The 16,943-nt window shown below is 37.9% G+C and overlaps 1 protein-coding gene across 1 annotated transcript in view; it reads left to right on the forward strand.

Moving 5' to 3' along the window:
* The window catches only part of LOC122732476, a 141,304-nt gene that overhangs the window by 10,945 nt on the left and 113,416 nt on the right, over positions 1–16,943 (forward strand). The window contains exons 2-5 of the mRNA XM_043972645.1: positions 1,601–1,701; positions 3,426–3,494; positions 11,361–11,493; positions 16,627–16,714. Coding sequence (XP_043828580.1) covers positions 16,698–16,714 — 17 coding nt within the window. The 5' untranslated portion in view covers positions 1,601–1,701; positions 3,426–3,494; positions 11,361–11,493; positions 16,627–16,697. The remainder of the gene's footprint in view (positions 1–1,600; positions 1,702–3,425; positions 3,495–11,360; positions 11,494–16,626; positions 16,715–16,943) is intronic.

Consider the following 16,943-nt stretch of genomic DNA (forward strand, 5'->3'; position numbering starts at 1 on the left):
CTCTCTCTCTCTTTCTTTCTTTCTTTCTTTCTTTCTTTCTTCCTTCCTTCCTTCCTTCCTTCCTTCCTTCCTTCCTTCCTTCCTTCCTTCCTTCCTTCCTTCCTTCCTTCCTTCCTTCTCTCCTTCCTTCCTACCTTTCCTTGTTTTTGAGTCTTTTTGTACAAAATGACTAATATGGAAATGTTTTACATGATTGCACACATATAACCTATATCAGATTTCTTACTGTCTCTGGGAGGGGTGAGGGCAGGAAGGGAGAGATAGAATTTGGAACTCAAGACTTTTAAAAAAACAAAAATGTTCAAAATTATTTTTATATGCAATTGGAGAAAAAATATTTTTTAAAAAGAAAGAAGGGATAAAGAGTAGAAGCAGTCTCTCCCTTTTAAATCTACTGAGTGGGCTTCTCTCTCCCTGCTAAGTGGTCAGTAAAGAGATTACTTAGTCACCTCACAGAACAAGTCCTTTCATTGCTGTCACACGTGTCCCAGTAGTTGTTGGGTAGTTCTGTTCTGCTTCATTTTTGCTCCCAAGTTGTGCTCTAGCCAGAGCAAATGGTGGTGGGAGAGGGAAGGAGGTAAGATGGAAGGCAGTGAGCCTCAACTAATCACTCTAAGTACAATTGCACTAATAATAGATATCCTTCCCCATTTAGCCTCCTGTTCACTCCATCCACTACCATTTGCTTTTCATTCCATACTTGACTGAGTTTTATTGGCTTAATACTGGAAAACTACAGTGCCCAAATACCAAATATCAAGAGTACGATAACAAAGTCCCTTTGTACTGTGTGGGAAGAGAGTGTGGACTGACTTGGGAAGTATAAGTATTTGAAACTATTCATCCTAAAGTAGCCAAGATTTCTTGTAGTCATATCTGATAAATAAAGTTAAAGTCCTCGGTGACTTTAACATATTTGCAACGTAGATGAAATCTCTATTAACTTTTGGCCTATTGAAATCCTACACGTACCATAAGACTGAGCTCTTAGACTTCCTATGTGAAGTTTTTATCCTTCTTCAGTTAATAATGGAGATAATCTTTCTGTTCACAGACTTTGTACTACTTCTTAGCCCTTTTCATGTATTATTTGGTAGTCATTTATGTATGGGTCAAAACCTAACAAAATGGAAGTTCTGTGAGGGCAAAGATTTTGTTTCCTCCTTAGCATATAACATGACTCTCTGCTCTTTCTAAGTGTCAAGTAAATAATTTTAAAAAATAATTTTAAACTTAGGGGCAGCTAGGTAGCACAGTGGATAAAGCAGGAGGACCTGAGTTCAAATCTGGATTCAGACACTTGACACGTAACTAGCTGTGTGACCCTGGGCAAGTCACAACCCTCATTGCCCCACAAAAAAAAAAATTAAATAAATAAATAATTTAAACTTAAAAGGTAGCTAGGTGGATCAGTAGATAAGAGTGTCAGACCTGAAGCCAGGAAGACCTGAGTTCCATTACAGCCTCAGATACTTAGCTGTATGACCCTGTAAATTTTTATTGACGCAAATGTTTGTTATGTTATGCTAAATTATGATAATTTATGTTAAGCATAAATGTTTTGGGGGAATTAAACTTTTTCTTCTTTTGCTTCTTCTAGTTCCTCAGCTGCTGTATAAGGGAAAGCTGGATTTTTTGGTTTTTGATTATCTCTCAGAAATAACTATGTGTCTGCTAACTGATGCTAAGGCCAAATCACCCGTAAGTTCATTATTACTGTAATTCTGTTCATAACTGTCCAAAGTACTACAAAGGATGACAAATATGAGAAAACTCAGGGTGTGTGTGTTTGTGGCAGGGGGCGGGAATATAGACCTTGCTTTAAGACAGACCAATATTCAAACATCCATATTTTGGCTTCATATTATGAAGCAGCTTAATGAAGGGGTAGTTATTGACTTTCCAGGGGAATTCACTAACTGTAGGGATCCTTTCAACAGGAGTCCTAAAGATTATGTGATTTAAAATTAATTTGTTCAAGAAATTATCTATTACATAAAGTTAGGTCAGCATTTTTTATATCTTTGTATCCTATCGCACATCCTCCCACACTTTGATTCATCAGCTCCTCTGAATTCAACTACCAATCCTATATAGAGCTAGTCCTAATACATACATACACACACATATAATATATACATATATATGTATGTGTGTATATATTGTGTATATGTGTATATACACATACATATACATGCATACGAATAGATAGATAGATAGATAGATAGATAGATAGATAGATAGATAGATAGATAGATAGATAGATAGATAGATCCAGTCCTTATCTTTCTTCTGAGTGGTAGTCCTACATTACCACGTCAGTTGTGTGTAGACATCTCAAATTGTATATCCTATAGGCATCTGTAATTCAACAGTCCAAAAAACAACTCACTGTCTTTCCTCTCCAAGTCCTCCCCTCTTTCCAACCTTCCATAACTGTCGAGTAAACCATCCTCCTCCGAGTCACCCAGGCTTACAACACTGGTGGCATCCTGAACTCTTCACCTATCCTCATCCCACATATCAATCTAATGTCAGATCTTGTCATTGTTATCTTTCCATCCTCTCTATCTGCTTTCTCTGCAGCTGTCACCCTGGTGCCTCATCACTTCCGCTTGCACAGCTATAGTAGCCTTATAATTGATTTTCCTAAAGTAATTGTTTGTGCACATCTCTCTGCGCCCCCCCCCAGAAGCTTCCGATTACCACTAGGATCAAATACAAAATCTGTTTGGCGTTTTAAAGCCCCTCACAACCTGACCCTTTTCTGTTTCCAGCTTCTTATACTTTACTCCCTTCCATGCACTTTACAATCCAGATACACTGGCCTCCTTGTGTTTCTCACTCAGGACATGCCATCTTCCAATTCCAAGCATCTGCACTGGCTGTGCCCCATGCTTGGGGTGCTTTCCTTCCTCACCTCTGACTCCTGTCTTTCTTGGCTTCCCTCAAGACTCAGAGCTCATTGAATGAATGAATGAATGAATGAATGAATTAATTAATTAATTAATTAATTTGTCTGGCCCAAACGCTTTATGCTGTTAGCTAGAAGTTAGCCAAGAGTCCTAGGACTGGGAGCTGCCATAGGACTTTTATTTTTGCCACAGTTTTGGACTTCTATATTCTAATAGAGATTAGAAATTGAAATACATTTAATTTTTGTTTTAACAATTTTCCTTATTTTCCAAATGATTTCATCTTCCAAGTTGACCTGACTTTTTGAAATATATTAGCACTAACAGATACTTAAATTGATTCTTATACTCAATTTGTAAGTCGTTGATTTCTGGACAGTGCCTTTTATTTCATGTCTAAAGCAGCCTTAACACGTTAGCTTAAAGAGGTCAGTCTTTTGTATTGTGTTTGTATAACAAGTCTTCGTGCCAGATAATCTTGTCATAATAACCTCTCCTTTCCTATTCCAGGACTTGGTTATGTTCCTGATTTCGTGCAGACTGCAATGGCTCCATATATGAAAGATATTCACAAAAAAGGTAATCCAACAAGTACTTGTTACATAAAGCATTTTAATGTCATGTTTTAAGGTGGTACATCATTTCAAATATTAATCTGAAGTTAGATATTTATGCAAGTATATGTAAATGAAAGTGTTTCTTTTTCTTTTAATACTATAAAAATATCTCTAAAGGCACTTGGGTCCTAGGTAAATATTGATGATGGTGATGATGATTGACTGAACAATAGTTATGGCTTTTAATTCCTTGGAAATTTTTGTTGTTTCATGTCTCATCTGCTGTGGTAGAGCTAGAGATAACCTATAGGTTAAAGTAACTTCCCCTTAACTCCCCTACATATATATAAGGGCAGTCTGAGGAGAATGGAAGCAGACCAGTATAAATTATCATTTTTACCTCTGCCTCACTTAAGCTTTTTCCAATTTAGTGAAATACAAGTCTTTTGCCTGGATAGGTAAGCAATGTAGTTATTTATTTAAAAATACTTCAAATTTTAAAAATAAATTTCATGAAATTAAGTCTTTGTCCTCTATCTTGAGTGGTCTCTTTTAAAAAACTGATGGGGGGTAACCCTCATTGCCTTGTAGAAAGAAAGAAAGAAAAGAAAGAAGAAAGAAGAAAGAAAGAAAGAAAGAAAGAAAGAAAGAAAGAAAGAAAGAAAGAAAGAAAGAAAGAAAGAAAGAAGAAGGAAAGACAGAAAGAAAGAAGGAAAGAAGAAAGAAAGGAAGGAAGAAAGGAAGGAAGGAAGGAAGGAAGGAAGGAAGGAAGGAAGGAAGGAAGGAAGGAAGGAAGGAAGGAAGGAAGGAAGGAAGGAAGGAAGGAAGGAAGAAACTCATTGACATTATGATGTATTTATAGGGTAGGTGTTATAATTACAACATCCTGGGAAACTTTCTGTTGGCAAGTAGTGTATAGTTGGAGGAATTCCATTTTCATTTTAAGGTTCTCTAGCCCTTATTATAAGGGAGGATTCTATTGGATAGGTTTATGGGTGTGTCTTGGCAGTAGCATTGGAAAGTGATTATCATATTTCAAAAAAACAATAACAAAATATAGGAATAAAACATTTTCTTTGCGGGGGCAATGAGGGTTAAGTGACTTACCCAGGGTCACACAGCTAGTAAGTGTCAAGTGTCTGAGGCCGGAATTTGAACTCAGTTCCTCCTGAATCCAGGGCTGGTGCTTTATCCACTGCGCCACCTAGCTGCCCCCCTGAATAAAACACTTTTAAAGGTTTTACCATCTTACCCTTAGCTGAAATTAAGGTTCATTGCTTAATCTCTAAGGTTTGTTGTTAGTAATATAGACAGAATAGCAAGCATATTTAGTCTTGGCAGAATAGTATCTTCTATAAGAATTCTGCCAGTTCACGGCATTGTATCCAGATCCATAGAATTGTGAAAACCAGTGCCTCTTGGGAGGAAAGGGCTTTCATTGTGAGGAGGGGAAACCTCCCTGGGGAAAGAGAATATGGTCTGAGTCTTGATCAGGAGAGTAAACAGGATACCATGCTAGATGAAGTCAGAAGTCACAGGATAACCATGTCCAAAGGATTCAACGAAGTAAAAAAAGAAGTTTATGGCAGGGATTCCAAGCTGAAGAATCAGCATAGAGGAGGTTGAGGGGAATAGACTAAGAAAGGGATAACTGGACTGGTCTGTCTCCAACACTTTTCTTGCCCCCCTCCCGCCCCAAGGCACATTCTTTTAGGTTAGAAGCAATGTAATCTATATCTTCTCCTTATTCGACACATCACCATTCTCAGTGGGGCTAAGCACCATTGTCCTCCAGAATGCCTCTCCAAGACTTACAGCTGAGGCCCTCATAGGGTAGTGTTGATAGAAAACGTCTAGTGACTCAGTGATGCTTATTGTATGCTGATGCCGCTTCCTCTCCTTAGACTGATAGTTCCATCAGCAGACAAGGTACTGGAGTTAAGTTCATTGCCTCTCTGAATGTAGAACCTCTTGTTTAGCTCTTCTTCTTGCTTGATCATGATTAATAGGTGTTGGGCTTGATTCTTTGGGTGCAGCTAAAGGTTGGCATGGGGCCATGACAACAAGGACTAATAGAACATGGTGACTTGATAGGGAGGAAAATAATCCTATCTGGTAATCCTAGGTTTTATGGATGAACTGACTTCTTTTTACCTTACCAGTTTTCTTACACTTGACTCCCCTCCATACATTCTAAATCTAGCTATACTGGCCTGCTTGCAGCTCCTCAGACATGATAGATCCTTTGTCTATTTGCTTGGAATAATATTCTGTACCCTCCCCTCTGCCTTGTAGTTTCCCTTACTTTCTTCAAGACTCAGCTCAAATTCTACTTCTACTGGAGGATTTTACTGGTCTCCCCAGATACTAGTGCCTTTCCCTCTTAGATAGTGTTCCATTTTCTCTGTATGTATCTCCTGTGTGCCTCATTATTTACAGGCTGTCTTCCCCTATTAGAATATAAGTTCTTTCAGGTCTGTTTTTTTTTTACTCTTTTTGTATCCCCAGGGTTTAGCACAGTGTCAGCATTTAATAAATGCTTGATTGACTGATTGACTGAATAAATAAAAGCATTTATTGACCCCTTAAGCCATGAAGCTGACGATATGAGTGTTGGAGGTGTGGGATCTGCTAGTTTCTGGGGAAGAATTTTTAGAAACAGGTTCTTGAAGAACAGCCAGACCTCATCCTCTGCACAGTCTCACTTGATAGTCTCATTAACTCCCATAGGTTCAATTACCATCTCTATGTAAATGACTCTAAAATCTATTTATTCCGTCCTAATCTTCTTCCCTGAAATCAAGTATTACTGTCGATTGGATAACTTGAACTGTATGTCCAGTAGACATCTAAACTCAACATTTCTAAAACTGAACTCATTATCTTTCCTCCCCAAAAATCTCTTCCAAACTGCCTTATTATTTTTGAGTATACCGTATTCCTTGCAATTACTCAAGCCTATGACCCCTGTACCATCATCAGTTCCTCACTTGCAGTCACTCCACATATCTAATCTATTGCCAGGTTTTGCTTCTATCTACATAACAAGCTCTCAAAGACATTCCATATCTCCACTCACAGTGCTGTCACTCTGGTAGAGGCTCTCATTACCTCATGCCTGGACTATTGCAATAGCCTGCTGGTTGGTTTACATGAATTAAGTGTCTCCCAACTTCAGCATGTCCTCCATTTCAGCTATCAAATTCATTTTCCTAAAGTGCTCTCTCTCTCTCTCTCTCTCTCTCTCCCTCTCTCTCTCTCTCTCTCTCTCTCTCTCTCTCTCTCACACACACACACTACACACACACACACACACACACACACCAACTCAAAAAACAGTAGTGGCTCCCTATGCCTCCGCATTACATGCAAAATCTTTAGTTTGTCTTTTTTTATATATTGTTGATTAATAAATTTTAATGTATTTTATTTTTAATTTATGAATTAGACACAGGCATTTCCATAACATGGTAGAATAAAAAAAGATGATTGCACATCTATTATGTGCAATCTGTTGCACATTTTGCAAATCTCTTATGTATAATTTGCTATCCTTTTAAAAATAATAAAAGTTATCAGAGGCAGCTAGGTGGTGCAGTGGATAAAGCACTGGCCCTAGATTCAGGAGGACCTGAGTTCAAACTTGGCCTCAGACACTTGACCACTTGACAACTTACTAGCTGTGTGACCCTGGGCAGGTCACTTAACCCCCATTGTCCTGCCCCCCCCCAAAAAAAAGTTATCATGTAAATTTCTTTCTTTTCTTCCCCCCCACCCTAAGATGGCTATCATGAGACACAAATATATGTAAAATCATTCTATCCGTACTTCTATTATTCAGTTCTTTTCTGAATGCAGAGAGTGTCTTCCTTCATAAGTCCTTTGTAGTTCATCTGGGTATTCAAACCTGACTCCTTCTACATTTCCTGCCTTCTTGTGCTTTACTCTCTTTCACTTACCTCTATGACCCCATTAACACTGGTCTCCTTGCTGTTCTTCAAACATCACCGTATCTCTATATCTTCTCACTGCTGCCTATGAGCTTGCAATGTTCTCCTTGCTCACCTTGGCCTCCAGGCTTCCCTTGTCTTCCATCAAGATTCACCTCCAGTCTCACCTTCTGCTCCCACTATTAGTTGCACATGCACTTAAAAAAAAATACATATATATATATGTCTATGGATGTGCATGTGTGTATGTATTGTAAATTGTTTTGTGTAATTGGTGGCTCCGTTGTCTCCCCAATTAGGATATGAGCTTCTTGAGAGCACGGAGGGGACCATGTTTTTGCCTTTCTTTTGCATCCCCAGCTCTTACTACAATGTATTAATTAATCAATTAAGTGCCAGTAGTAGGCACTTAATTAAATGTTTGCTGATTGACTGGCTTATGCTTATGGGTTTCCCATTTTAGTTTAACAAACATTTATTAAGTGCCCTTATTATGTTCAAGGTACATGCTAGGACTAGGTCCTAGGGATACTGAGTCTAAAGCAACAATTCCTCTCATGTTTGCATGACTTTGTACAGGCTGTACTTGATGCCTGGAGTATTCCCCTCCTCATCTTCACTTAATAGAATGCCTATCTTCCCTTTAAATCTTAGCTCCAATGCTGCCTCCTACAGGAAGCTGTCTTGATCTTTCCCTGTTGCTAGTGCCTTCTCCCATCCATCTTGAAATTTCTTTCTTTCTTTCTTTCTCTTTTTTTTTTGGTGAGGCAATTGGGGTTTAAGTGACTTGCCCAGGGTCAACACAACTAGTAAGGTCAAATGTCTGAGGGCCAGATTTGAACTCAGAAACTCCTGACTCCAGGGCCAGTGCTCTACCCACTGCACCACCTAGTTGCCCTTCCATCTTGAAATTTCATTGCTGAAATTTATAATTACTTTGTATATTTTTGTATTTACTTATCAGTGTTTCTGTTGTTTCTTCACATAGAAATGTAAACCTCCTTGAGGACAGATAATGTTTCGTTTTGTCTTTGTATCCCCAAGCCTAACAAATGCCCAGCACACAGAACATAATAAATGCTTACTGAATTGAATCACTGAATATTTGATGTAAAGGGTTTACCCTGCAATGACTGTTTTTCTTTTATCATTAGTAGCATTGATTTGGTTCATTCAAAAACTCATAAACATTATGTAGTTATTTTCTTTATTACTAATTCTGTATCCCGAAAGAGATCATAAAAAGGGAAAAAGGACCCACATGTACAAAAATATTTACAACACCTCTTTTTCTGGTGGCTAGAATTGGACATTGAGGGGATACCCATCAATTGGGGGAATGGCTGAACAAGTTGTGATATATGAATGTAATGGAATAGTACTGTGCTATAGAAATTATGATGAGAAGATGATTCAGAGTAGCCTGGAAAGACGTACATGAACTGATGCAGATTGGAGTGAGCAGAACCAGGAGAACATTGTTACACGGTAACAGCAAATTGTGTGATGATCAACATGAAAGACTTAGCTCTTTCTCAGCAATACACTGATTTTAAGACGATTCCAAAAGACTCACTGGTGGGAAGTGCTATCTACATCCAGAGAAAGAACTACAGGTCTGAATATAGATTGAGGCATACCATTTTCACTTTTTGTTGTTGTTTTTTTCTCTCATGGTTTTTCCCTTTTTGTTCGAATTCTTTTTTTACAATATGACTAATGTGGAAATGTTTACATGATTTGTACATGTATAACCTTTAATCAGGTGGTATGCTATCTTAGGGAGGGAAGCAAGAGAGGGAGAGAAATTTTGAAACTCAAAATCTTACAAAAATGAATGTTGAAAACTATCTTTACATGTAATTGGAAAAAAATAAATACTATTACATGAAAAAAAGAATTTATCTATTAATCTTTTATCAACTCCTTTATTCCTTTATTGGTTAAGAATTTTACACTGAGGCATATAGTTATGAAAGATAGCAGTGAAAGTTTGGGAGCTAGGAGGGTCTCATAAATGTCACTGAAACTATAGAAGATAGAAAAGAAGACTGAGATGAAAGTTTAGGAGAGGGGGAAAAACAGGTTGGGAGAACTATTTAGAGAGATCAAGAGCAAGAGCAGTCAAGCTGACAAGAAGTTTTGGCTGCAAGTTTGTGATTAGCTGAATACTACAATTCCAGCTATTTCTCTAAAGCTTTAAGAGAGGTAAATCTTCTCAGATTTGATTTTTATTCTTTTTGCTTTTTGAGACGGCAAAGGAAAAAAGGAAAGAACAGGTACTTGCTTTATGTTTTTACTGCATAAGAAGAGCTGATTATGCTGGTTTTGCTTTGTCCAGATTGTCGACCTGGGCTCTTCGCTGGGAGTTCTGTTCTGATTGAACATCTCAGCATCCTGTGGTGATTGTAAATTGAAAGAATTGTAATGCTAATTCATATATAGAAGAGAAGCGGATTTGCTCACCTGGAGGATGGTGAGGACCAACAGGCAAGCCATTAGCTGAGAATTAGTTTGATTCAAAGATGTTCCTGAATGGCCCCGATGACATCAATGCTTGACTTCCAGAGTTTTTTAGTTCCCTAGGCATATGGATTTTCCTTCCTCATGTGCTTCCTCCCAAGTTTCTTGTGTTTCTCCTCCAAAGATATTGAGTTTGTTGGTGGGAAGAGTATGACCCAGGTTAAGTGTGAATTGTGACATATTTTGTTATGTCATGAACTCTTTTTAATATACACATATATTTATTTTTACTTATTGCTAAGCAAATGGTTTATGTTTAATATCTGTGTCATAGTTTTAAGTGACTGTATAAATAGAAAAATATTGGTGTGCTATTGAAAGCTAAAGTGATAAGGGGAGCGTATTCCCCTCGATAAGGTCATTCCTAGCACTCTGAGACAATTTGAGTATAACTGTGTAGTGGTGATCTATCTCTGGGAACCCAGGACCTAACAGTATGAGAGCAAGTTATAGTGAGTGAGCTGACCCAGAAAGTAAAGTAGGTGAATCTACTAACTCATGTTTGATTGATGAAGCCTCTACATAATGGGGTACAGATGCAAAGCTATTTTTCAGCTTGATGTCAGAAGAAAATTAGGTAGAGGGATGTCTTTATTGGAAGATTTCAATCAAAGCTACATGTCAAACTTGCCAGATATTGTTGTAGGGAGAATTCTTTTAATATTTCAGTGATTGGACTTCAACATTGCTAGAACTCTTTCTAATTCTGAAATTCTGTGATTCTGTGAAGGTGTATGAGATGCAGGTTTTGACATGACAAAAGAAAATGTTCCTGAGAATTGCAACTGGCCATAAGTGGAGTGGGTTGCTTTGTATTGGTATTGGGCTGCACATGACCATAGAAATTCAAGAAGAATTTCACCATAGAAATTCAAGAAGTCGCATTACTTCTTCCACGGATTGTTGGAGAGAGGGCTCTGCATAGGTTCAACCTAACATCAAACCTGATGACTTCTAAATCCCTTCCAATGGAGTTGCTGTGATTACTTTTCCACTAGGAGGAACTATTTTATACCTTTAAAAATAGTCATGAAAAAAATTAGTCATGAAGGGAAAAATTAATCTTTTTAATATTCTAAAAAGTGCTGACAAAGTTTCTAAATGGTCCTTGTGTTTTAGACTCTTCTTCCTTTTCTTTGTGATTAATAATAATTGTAAGAGCTGGGTTTTCCTAACCTTTCCTCAAAGTGTTTTTTAGTAATTATTGAATTCCTTTTACGTGCCTAGCATGAGGCAGTCACTATGGTCTCTGAACAACGTGTAAACTATCCCAGGCCACAAGAAACTTATAAGCTGCCATCGACACATGAAGCCACTGGTGAACAATATAGCAAAAATTGTGAGTGGGGACAGTAAACTGATCAACTACCATGTAATAACAACTAAATAAAAGACTTCATGGTCTTTTTTTGCAGGCATTCGTGTTATCAGCAATGCTGGTGGGACCAATCCCCTTGCTTGTGCCAAGGCTCTTCACAGGGTGGCAAAGAAGGCTGATGTGGATTTGAAAATAGCAGTTATCACCCGGGGATGACATAATGGGAAGAGGTAGGAGAATTTATGAATGTACATATGCACAAGAAACATGTTGGGAGTTGTCACTGAGGATCTCAGTTTATTTTGGTTTTTATTGGAGGCAGAGTGATACAGTGGGAACAAATCTTGGATTTAGATCCAGAGGGCTGAGGCTCAAACCTTGGCTCTGCCATTTACTAACATGTGATCTTGGGCAAGTCATTGGTCTGGTCAATATGATACTGGACTTGGGGTTGGAAGGACCTAGGATTCAATTCCCTTATCAGGCTGCTGTTGTTTATCCTGTTGTTCGTTATCAAGAGGACCAATGACATCACCAAGGCGATGCCTTAACTTGCTTGAGACTTGGATTTAAGTTAGGCAGAGCTTGGCAGAGTAGTTGTCAGCCTCACTCTCTCTCCAAAGTCATCAAAGTCTAGTGGCAAGAACAAAAGTCAAGACAACTGGCCAGTAACCCCCTATAAGGCCTTATTATCTGTATGACCATTGACAGATCATTTAACCTGTGTCTTAGCCTCTTCATCTATAAAATGGGGGTCTGAGGTGGGGGATGTGGACTCTGGACTCTAAGGTCCCTTCTAGCTCTCAATCTATGATCCTGTGTACCTCTTCAAGATTTATTTCCTTATCTATAAAATATATAGTGTGCATCTGATGGCTTCTAAGTTATTTCTTTTTCTACTTTTATGATCTTGAGTGAAATTATTGATGTTCAAAAACATTCTCTGAAGACTGAGATCCAAAAAGTTGCTAAACCTTTTTTTCATTCCGTTATTTTTTCTATTAAATTCTCCTGTTGCCTATAGAGGCACCCTTGCCTCAAAAGTTTAATAAGGGAGAAAAAAACAACACTTTCAGACCGTATATACGACTAAATTTAAACATAGGTTACCATTATTATAACTAATACTACTACTACTTTTATAACTACTACTACTATTATCACGGCTACTGTTATAATTCCTCCATCACTACTACTACTCTACTACTACTGGTAACTCATATTTATATAGTTCTTTAAGGTCTACAAATATTTTTCCTTATAAACTTTTGAGGCAATAGTGCAAATATTATAATTCCCATTTGCAAAGAAGGAATCTGAGATTCAAGAAGTGACTTGAGCATGAGTACACATAGGATGTTAATCTGAGAATTAGAAGATCTGGAGGGGCAGTTAGGTGGTGCAGTGAATAAAGCACCGGCCCATGGATTCAGGAGGACCTGAGTTCAAATCTGGCTCAGACACTTGACACTTACTAGCTGTGTGACCATGGGCAAGTCACTTAACCCCAATTGCCTCACCCAAAACAAAATAAAAACAAATAAAAAGAAGATCCGGGATTGAATCCTAGAGCTAGATGTATAACCATGCATTTACAGCCAGTGCTAGATTTTGACAAATATCACCATATTCAACAACAGAAGATTCAGATGTATTTGGGTTTTTTTGTTTTGTTTTCTTTTTTTGTTTTAGTGAGGCAATTGGGGTCAAGTGACTTTGCCAGGGTCACACAGCTAGTAAGTGTTAAGTGTCTGAGGCTGGACCCTGAACTCAGGTACTCCTGACTCCAGGACCGGTGCTCTATCCACTGCGCCATCAGATGTATTTGTAACAGAATGGTACATGGGATAGTGCTCAGTGTCCTTTTTCTGAGGAAGCCATTCTTTATCTTCATCAGCAGCAGCATTAATATAGCACTTTAAGGTTTGCAATGGGCTTTACATATGTTATCTCATTTGATCTCAGAACAAACTCTCAGAGGTAGGTACTATTATTATCTCCTTTGATGAAGAAACAGAAGCAAGCAGAGATTTAAGTGACTTACCAGATAGTGAAACTATTAAGTCTCTGAGGTCAAATTTGAAGCATGTCTCCCTAATTCTAGGCCTGTATTGACTGTACCACCTAGCTACTGCAAATCTTTAATTTCCTCATTCAGAGGAAAGAACGCTAAAAAGGATTTGAGTTTATTCCAGTTCTTCCTTGAACATGGAGCTGAATCTGTGTTCATGACCAGACATGTGGGCTAGAGAGTATCTCTCTATTGTCTGCATTGTTAATCCTGCTGCCATTTTTACTGCCAAATGACTCTGCAGGAAAAGAAATTCATTAATTTGCCTCTCATTTATACTTTAGTTGAAAAGTCCAAATATTTGCAAAAGTCCTCCTTGTTACTTTAATGGGGGAGGTGTCCTTCATTGTGTTCACTGAACTTAGCTTCCTGGATGGAAATTCAAGATCTATTGTATTGGGTTTTGTTTTTTGTTTTTGTTTTTTAGTGAGGCAATCTGGGGTTAAGTGACTTGCCCGGGTCACACAGCTAGTAAGTGTAAAGTGTCTGAGGTTTGGATTTGAACTCAGGTATTCCTGACTCCAGGCCAGTGCTCTATCCACTGCACCATCTAGCTGCCCCAAGATCTATTGAATTTCAAACTTAGAAAATACAAACACAGTTTTAATTATAATGGTCAATAATGACCTTAATTATCATAAACACTTGGATAAATAATCAATTAGCTTAGTTACTTGACCTTTTGAACTAGAATACATTCCAAAATAAGCTAATTATTTTCTTAGCTAAACTGTAAGCATCATTTACATAGATAAAATTATGATTCTTTTTAGGCCTTCTGAAGAAAATTTATGCTCTTTGATATCTTTCCCAGATCTTTTTGTTTATTTCTAATGGAATTGGCCTTTGGGTTTGATTATATGTGAAGATATGCCAGCAGTTCTTCTATATCTAGTTTATTTTCTCTTAGCCAAAAACAACTCCTAAATCAACAACTCCCAAAGAATAAATTAGGAAAAAAAACGTTCCCAACATATATTTTTTTTGTCCCAACATATTCTTTTGAGACTGTACAATGGAGATGGAAAGAGTACTGAACTTGGGAGTCAGGAAATCTGGGCATAATAATTTTACCTCCAACAATTACTAGCTACGTGATCCATGGACAGGTCTTAAGCTTTCTGACTCATCACTTTCCTGTGTCTAAAGTAAGGGGTAATAATATTTCGGTCTAGCCGAAATGTCTTCTTACTGCATTCTCCTACAGAACATTCCAACCCCATTTCCCACCATGACTTCTGCAGCAGCTGCCTTCTCTGCCTACAATGTCCTCTCCCTTTACCTCACTAGGTTGCATAGCAGATAGAAAGAGCACTGAAGACCTGAGTTCAAACAAATCCTGGATTTAGATTCAGAAGATGAAGGTTCAAATATCAGACCCTGCCATTTTACTACTTGTATGATCTAGCAAGTCACTGGTATGGTAGCTATGACATTGGACTTGGAATCAGGAGGACCTGGATTCAAATCTCCCTGTTGTTGCATTTACAATCTGCATGATCCTGGGCAAGTCACTTAACCTCTGTCAGCCTCAGTTTCCTTATCTGTAAAATAAGGATAATAGGATCTACCTTCCAGGGTTGTTGTAAAGGTGGAGATGAGATAGTGTATGTAAAGCACTTCTCCACTGTTAGACCCCTCTTTAAATGCTATTATTATTATTATTAGAAATCCTAGTTTCTTTCAAAACTCAGCTTAAGCACCACTTTCTGAAGTCTTTCTGGGTTTTTCTGAAACTTTGCTATTGCCTCCTCCCCTTCCTCCCATATACCATGGGAGGGGAAACTAGCTAGGATTACTTATAATTAGAAGCTTCAACAAACTGTTTAGGCATTAAACATTTATTAAAGTACATTAGAAGTTAGTAAAGAGAGCAGTCATGTCTCTGAAAAAATAGAAGAACCTTGCTAGATCTATGCTAGAAAGAGAGAAAACCTCCTTCACCTAGCAGCTCAGGCTTCCAAAGAGAGTCTCACTCAGTTCAACCTGAAGCTCTCTGTGGAACAGGAAAGAGGGGCGGTGCCCCCACCACAGCTCCAAGCTAATTGGCTGGTAGCATTCAAGTGCATGATTGACATGCTTAAAAGGCAGACCATGAATAGAGAGGCAACTTCCAGGATGCCAATTTGACCTAGAAAACTCAGAAAGGTCATCTCATGCTTTCTCAGCAAAGGGGCCTGCGGAGTAATATTCTCACATATCTACCTCATGAGGAACATGCTTTGTAAAACCATAAAGAGCTAGTAATGTCTAACCTTGTATTATTCTTATTGAAACATTAATTAATAGTCATACATTAGGCATCAGTGCATAGTGATAATTAAAAAACAGCTGACACGGATATAGTGCTTTAAGATTTATAAATTGAGTTACACACATTATGTCACATGATCCTCACAGCAAGCCAGTGAGGGGAACTGCTATTACACTCATTTTATAGGTAAGGAAAGAGAGGTTTAGTGAAGATATATGACTTGTCCAGGACTATACATCTAAGTAGATGAAGCAAAAATCAAGCCTCCCATTTTCCTAACCCAACTTTGGTCTCTATACCAGGCTGCTTTGGTGACAGAGGACTGGCTTGGGCATTGGGAAGACATGGGTCCAAATCTTTCCTTCGTGGCATACTAGCTATGTTACCATGAGCATTTTGCTTACTTCTCAGTGCCTTAGGCAGCTCTAAAATTAGTTACAGATTGTTGAACTACTTCCTGGAAGTGAGTGTCCACACTAGAAACTTCCCTAAGTCAATAAAATCATGAGGATGGACCAAAAAAATACTAAAATACCTTCATAATGTTATGATGGATTGACTACTACATGAATAAGGCCTTATGGATAAGAGACAGCATGGTCCAGTGGAAAGAACACTAGTTCTAGATTTCAAGGACCAGGGTTCAAATCCATCTTTTGATACTTACTACCTGTACAATTTTGGTTTAAGTCACTTAAATGGATTCATTTTACTCACTGTAAAATGAAAGACTTATCGAGGAAGACTCAGGTCCCTTTCAGATTTATGATCCTAAAAAGTTGGTTATATGGGAATTTATCCTTTCCGTATCAACAAAGTAAATGAAGAATACAGGAATAAACGTGTTATAGTGAACTTGATGATATGACTGAAAAAACTGAATGGATTTCGTCTTCATCTTATAATTTGTATTACTATTGTAATATAAGGTTGTATAGGAATATATTATATTAAAATAAGTTATATTTTATGGAGTTTGTCATTAATCCCTTTCTAAACAAATTTTGTGAAATATTAAATATTTTCATTTCTTAACAGAAAGATAAACTAAAAGGATTGGGGATTACAGATATTGAGAATGGAAAGCCATTCCAGACACCATTCAAAGTATGAATGTGTACCTTGGGTGAGTTTTTTTTCCCCCTCTTGTTGTTTCTTCCATTGGCAGATCAGAGGTCTGCAATTAAAGTGATGCTTTGCCTTACAGGTTTGGTTTTGTTTTAAGAGGCAGAGGTTATAGGTGGAAGAGATACCTGCTCTAGGCTCAGTTCTCAACCTTCTGCTCATCTTATATACTCCATCTCTTAGTGGGGTCCTACATTTTCATGGCTTCAATTATCACCTCTCCATGTTTC

The sequence above is a fragment of the Dromiciops gliroides genome, chromosome 6 (genome assembly GCF_019393635.1).
Source record: "Dromiciops gliroides isolate mDroGli1 chromosome 6, mDroGli1.pri, whole genome shotgun sequence".
NCBI classification, from domain to species: Eukaryota; Metazoa; Chordata; class Mammalia; order Microbiotheria; family Microbiotheriidae; genus Dromiciops; species Dromiciops gliroides.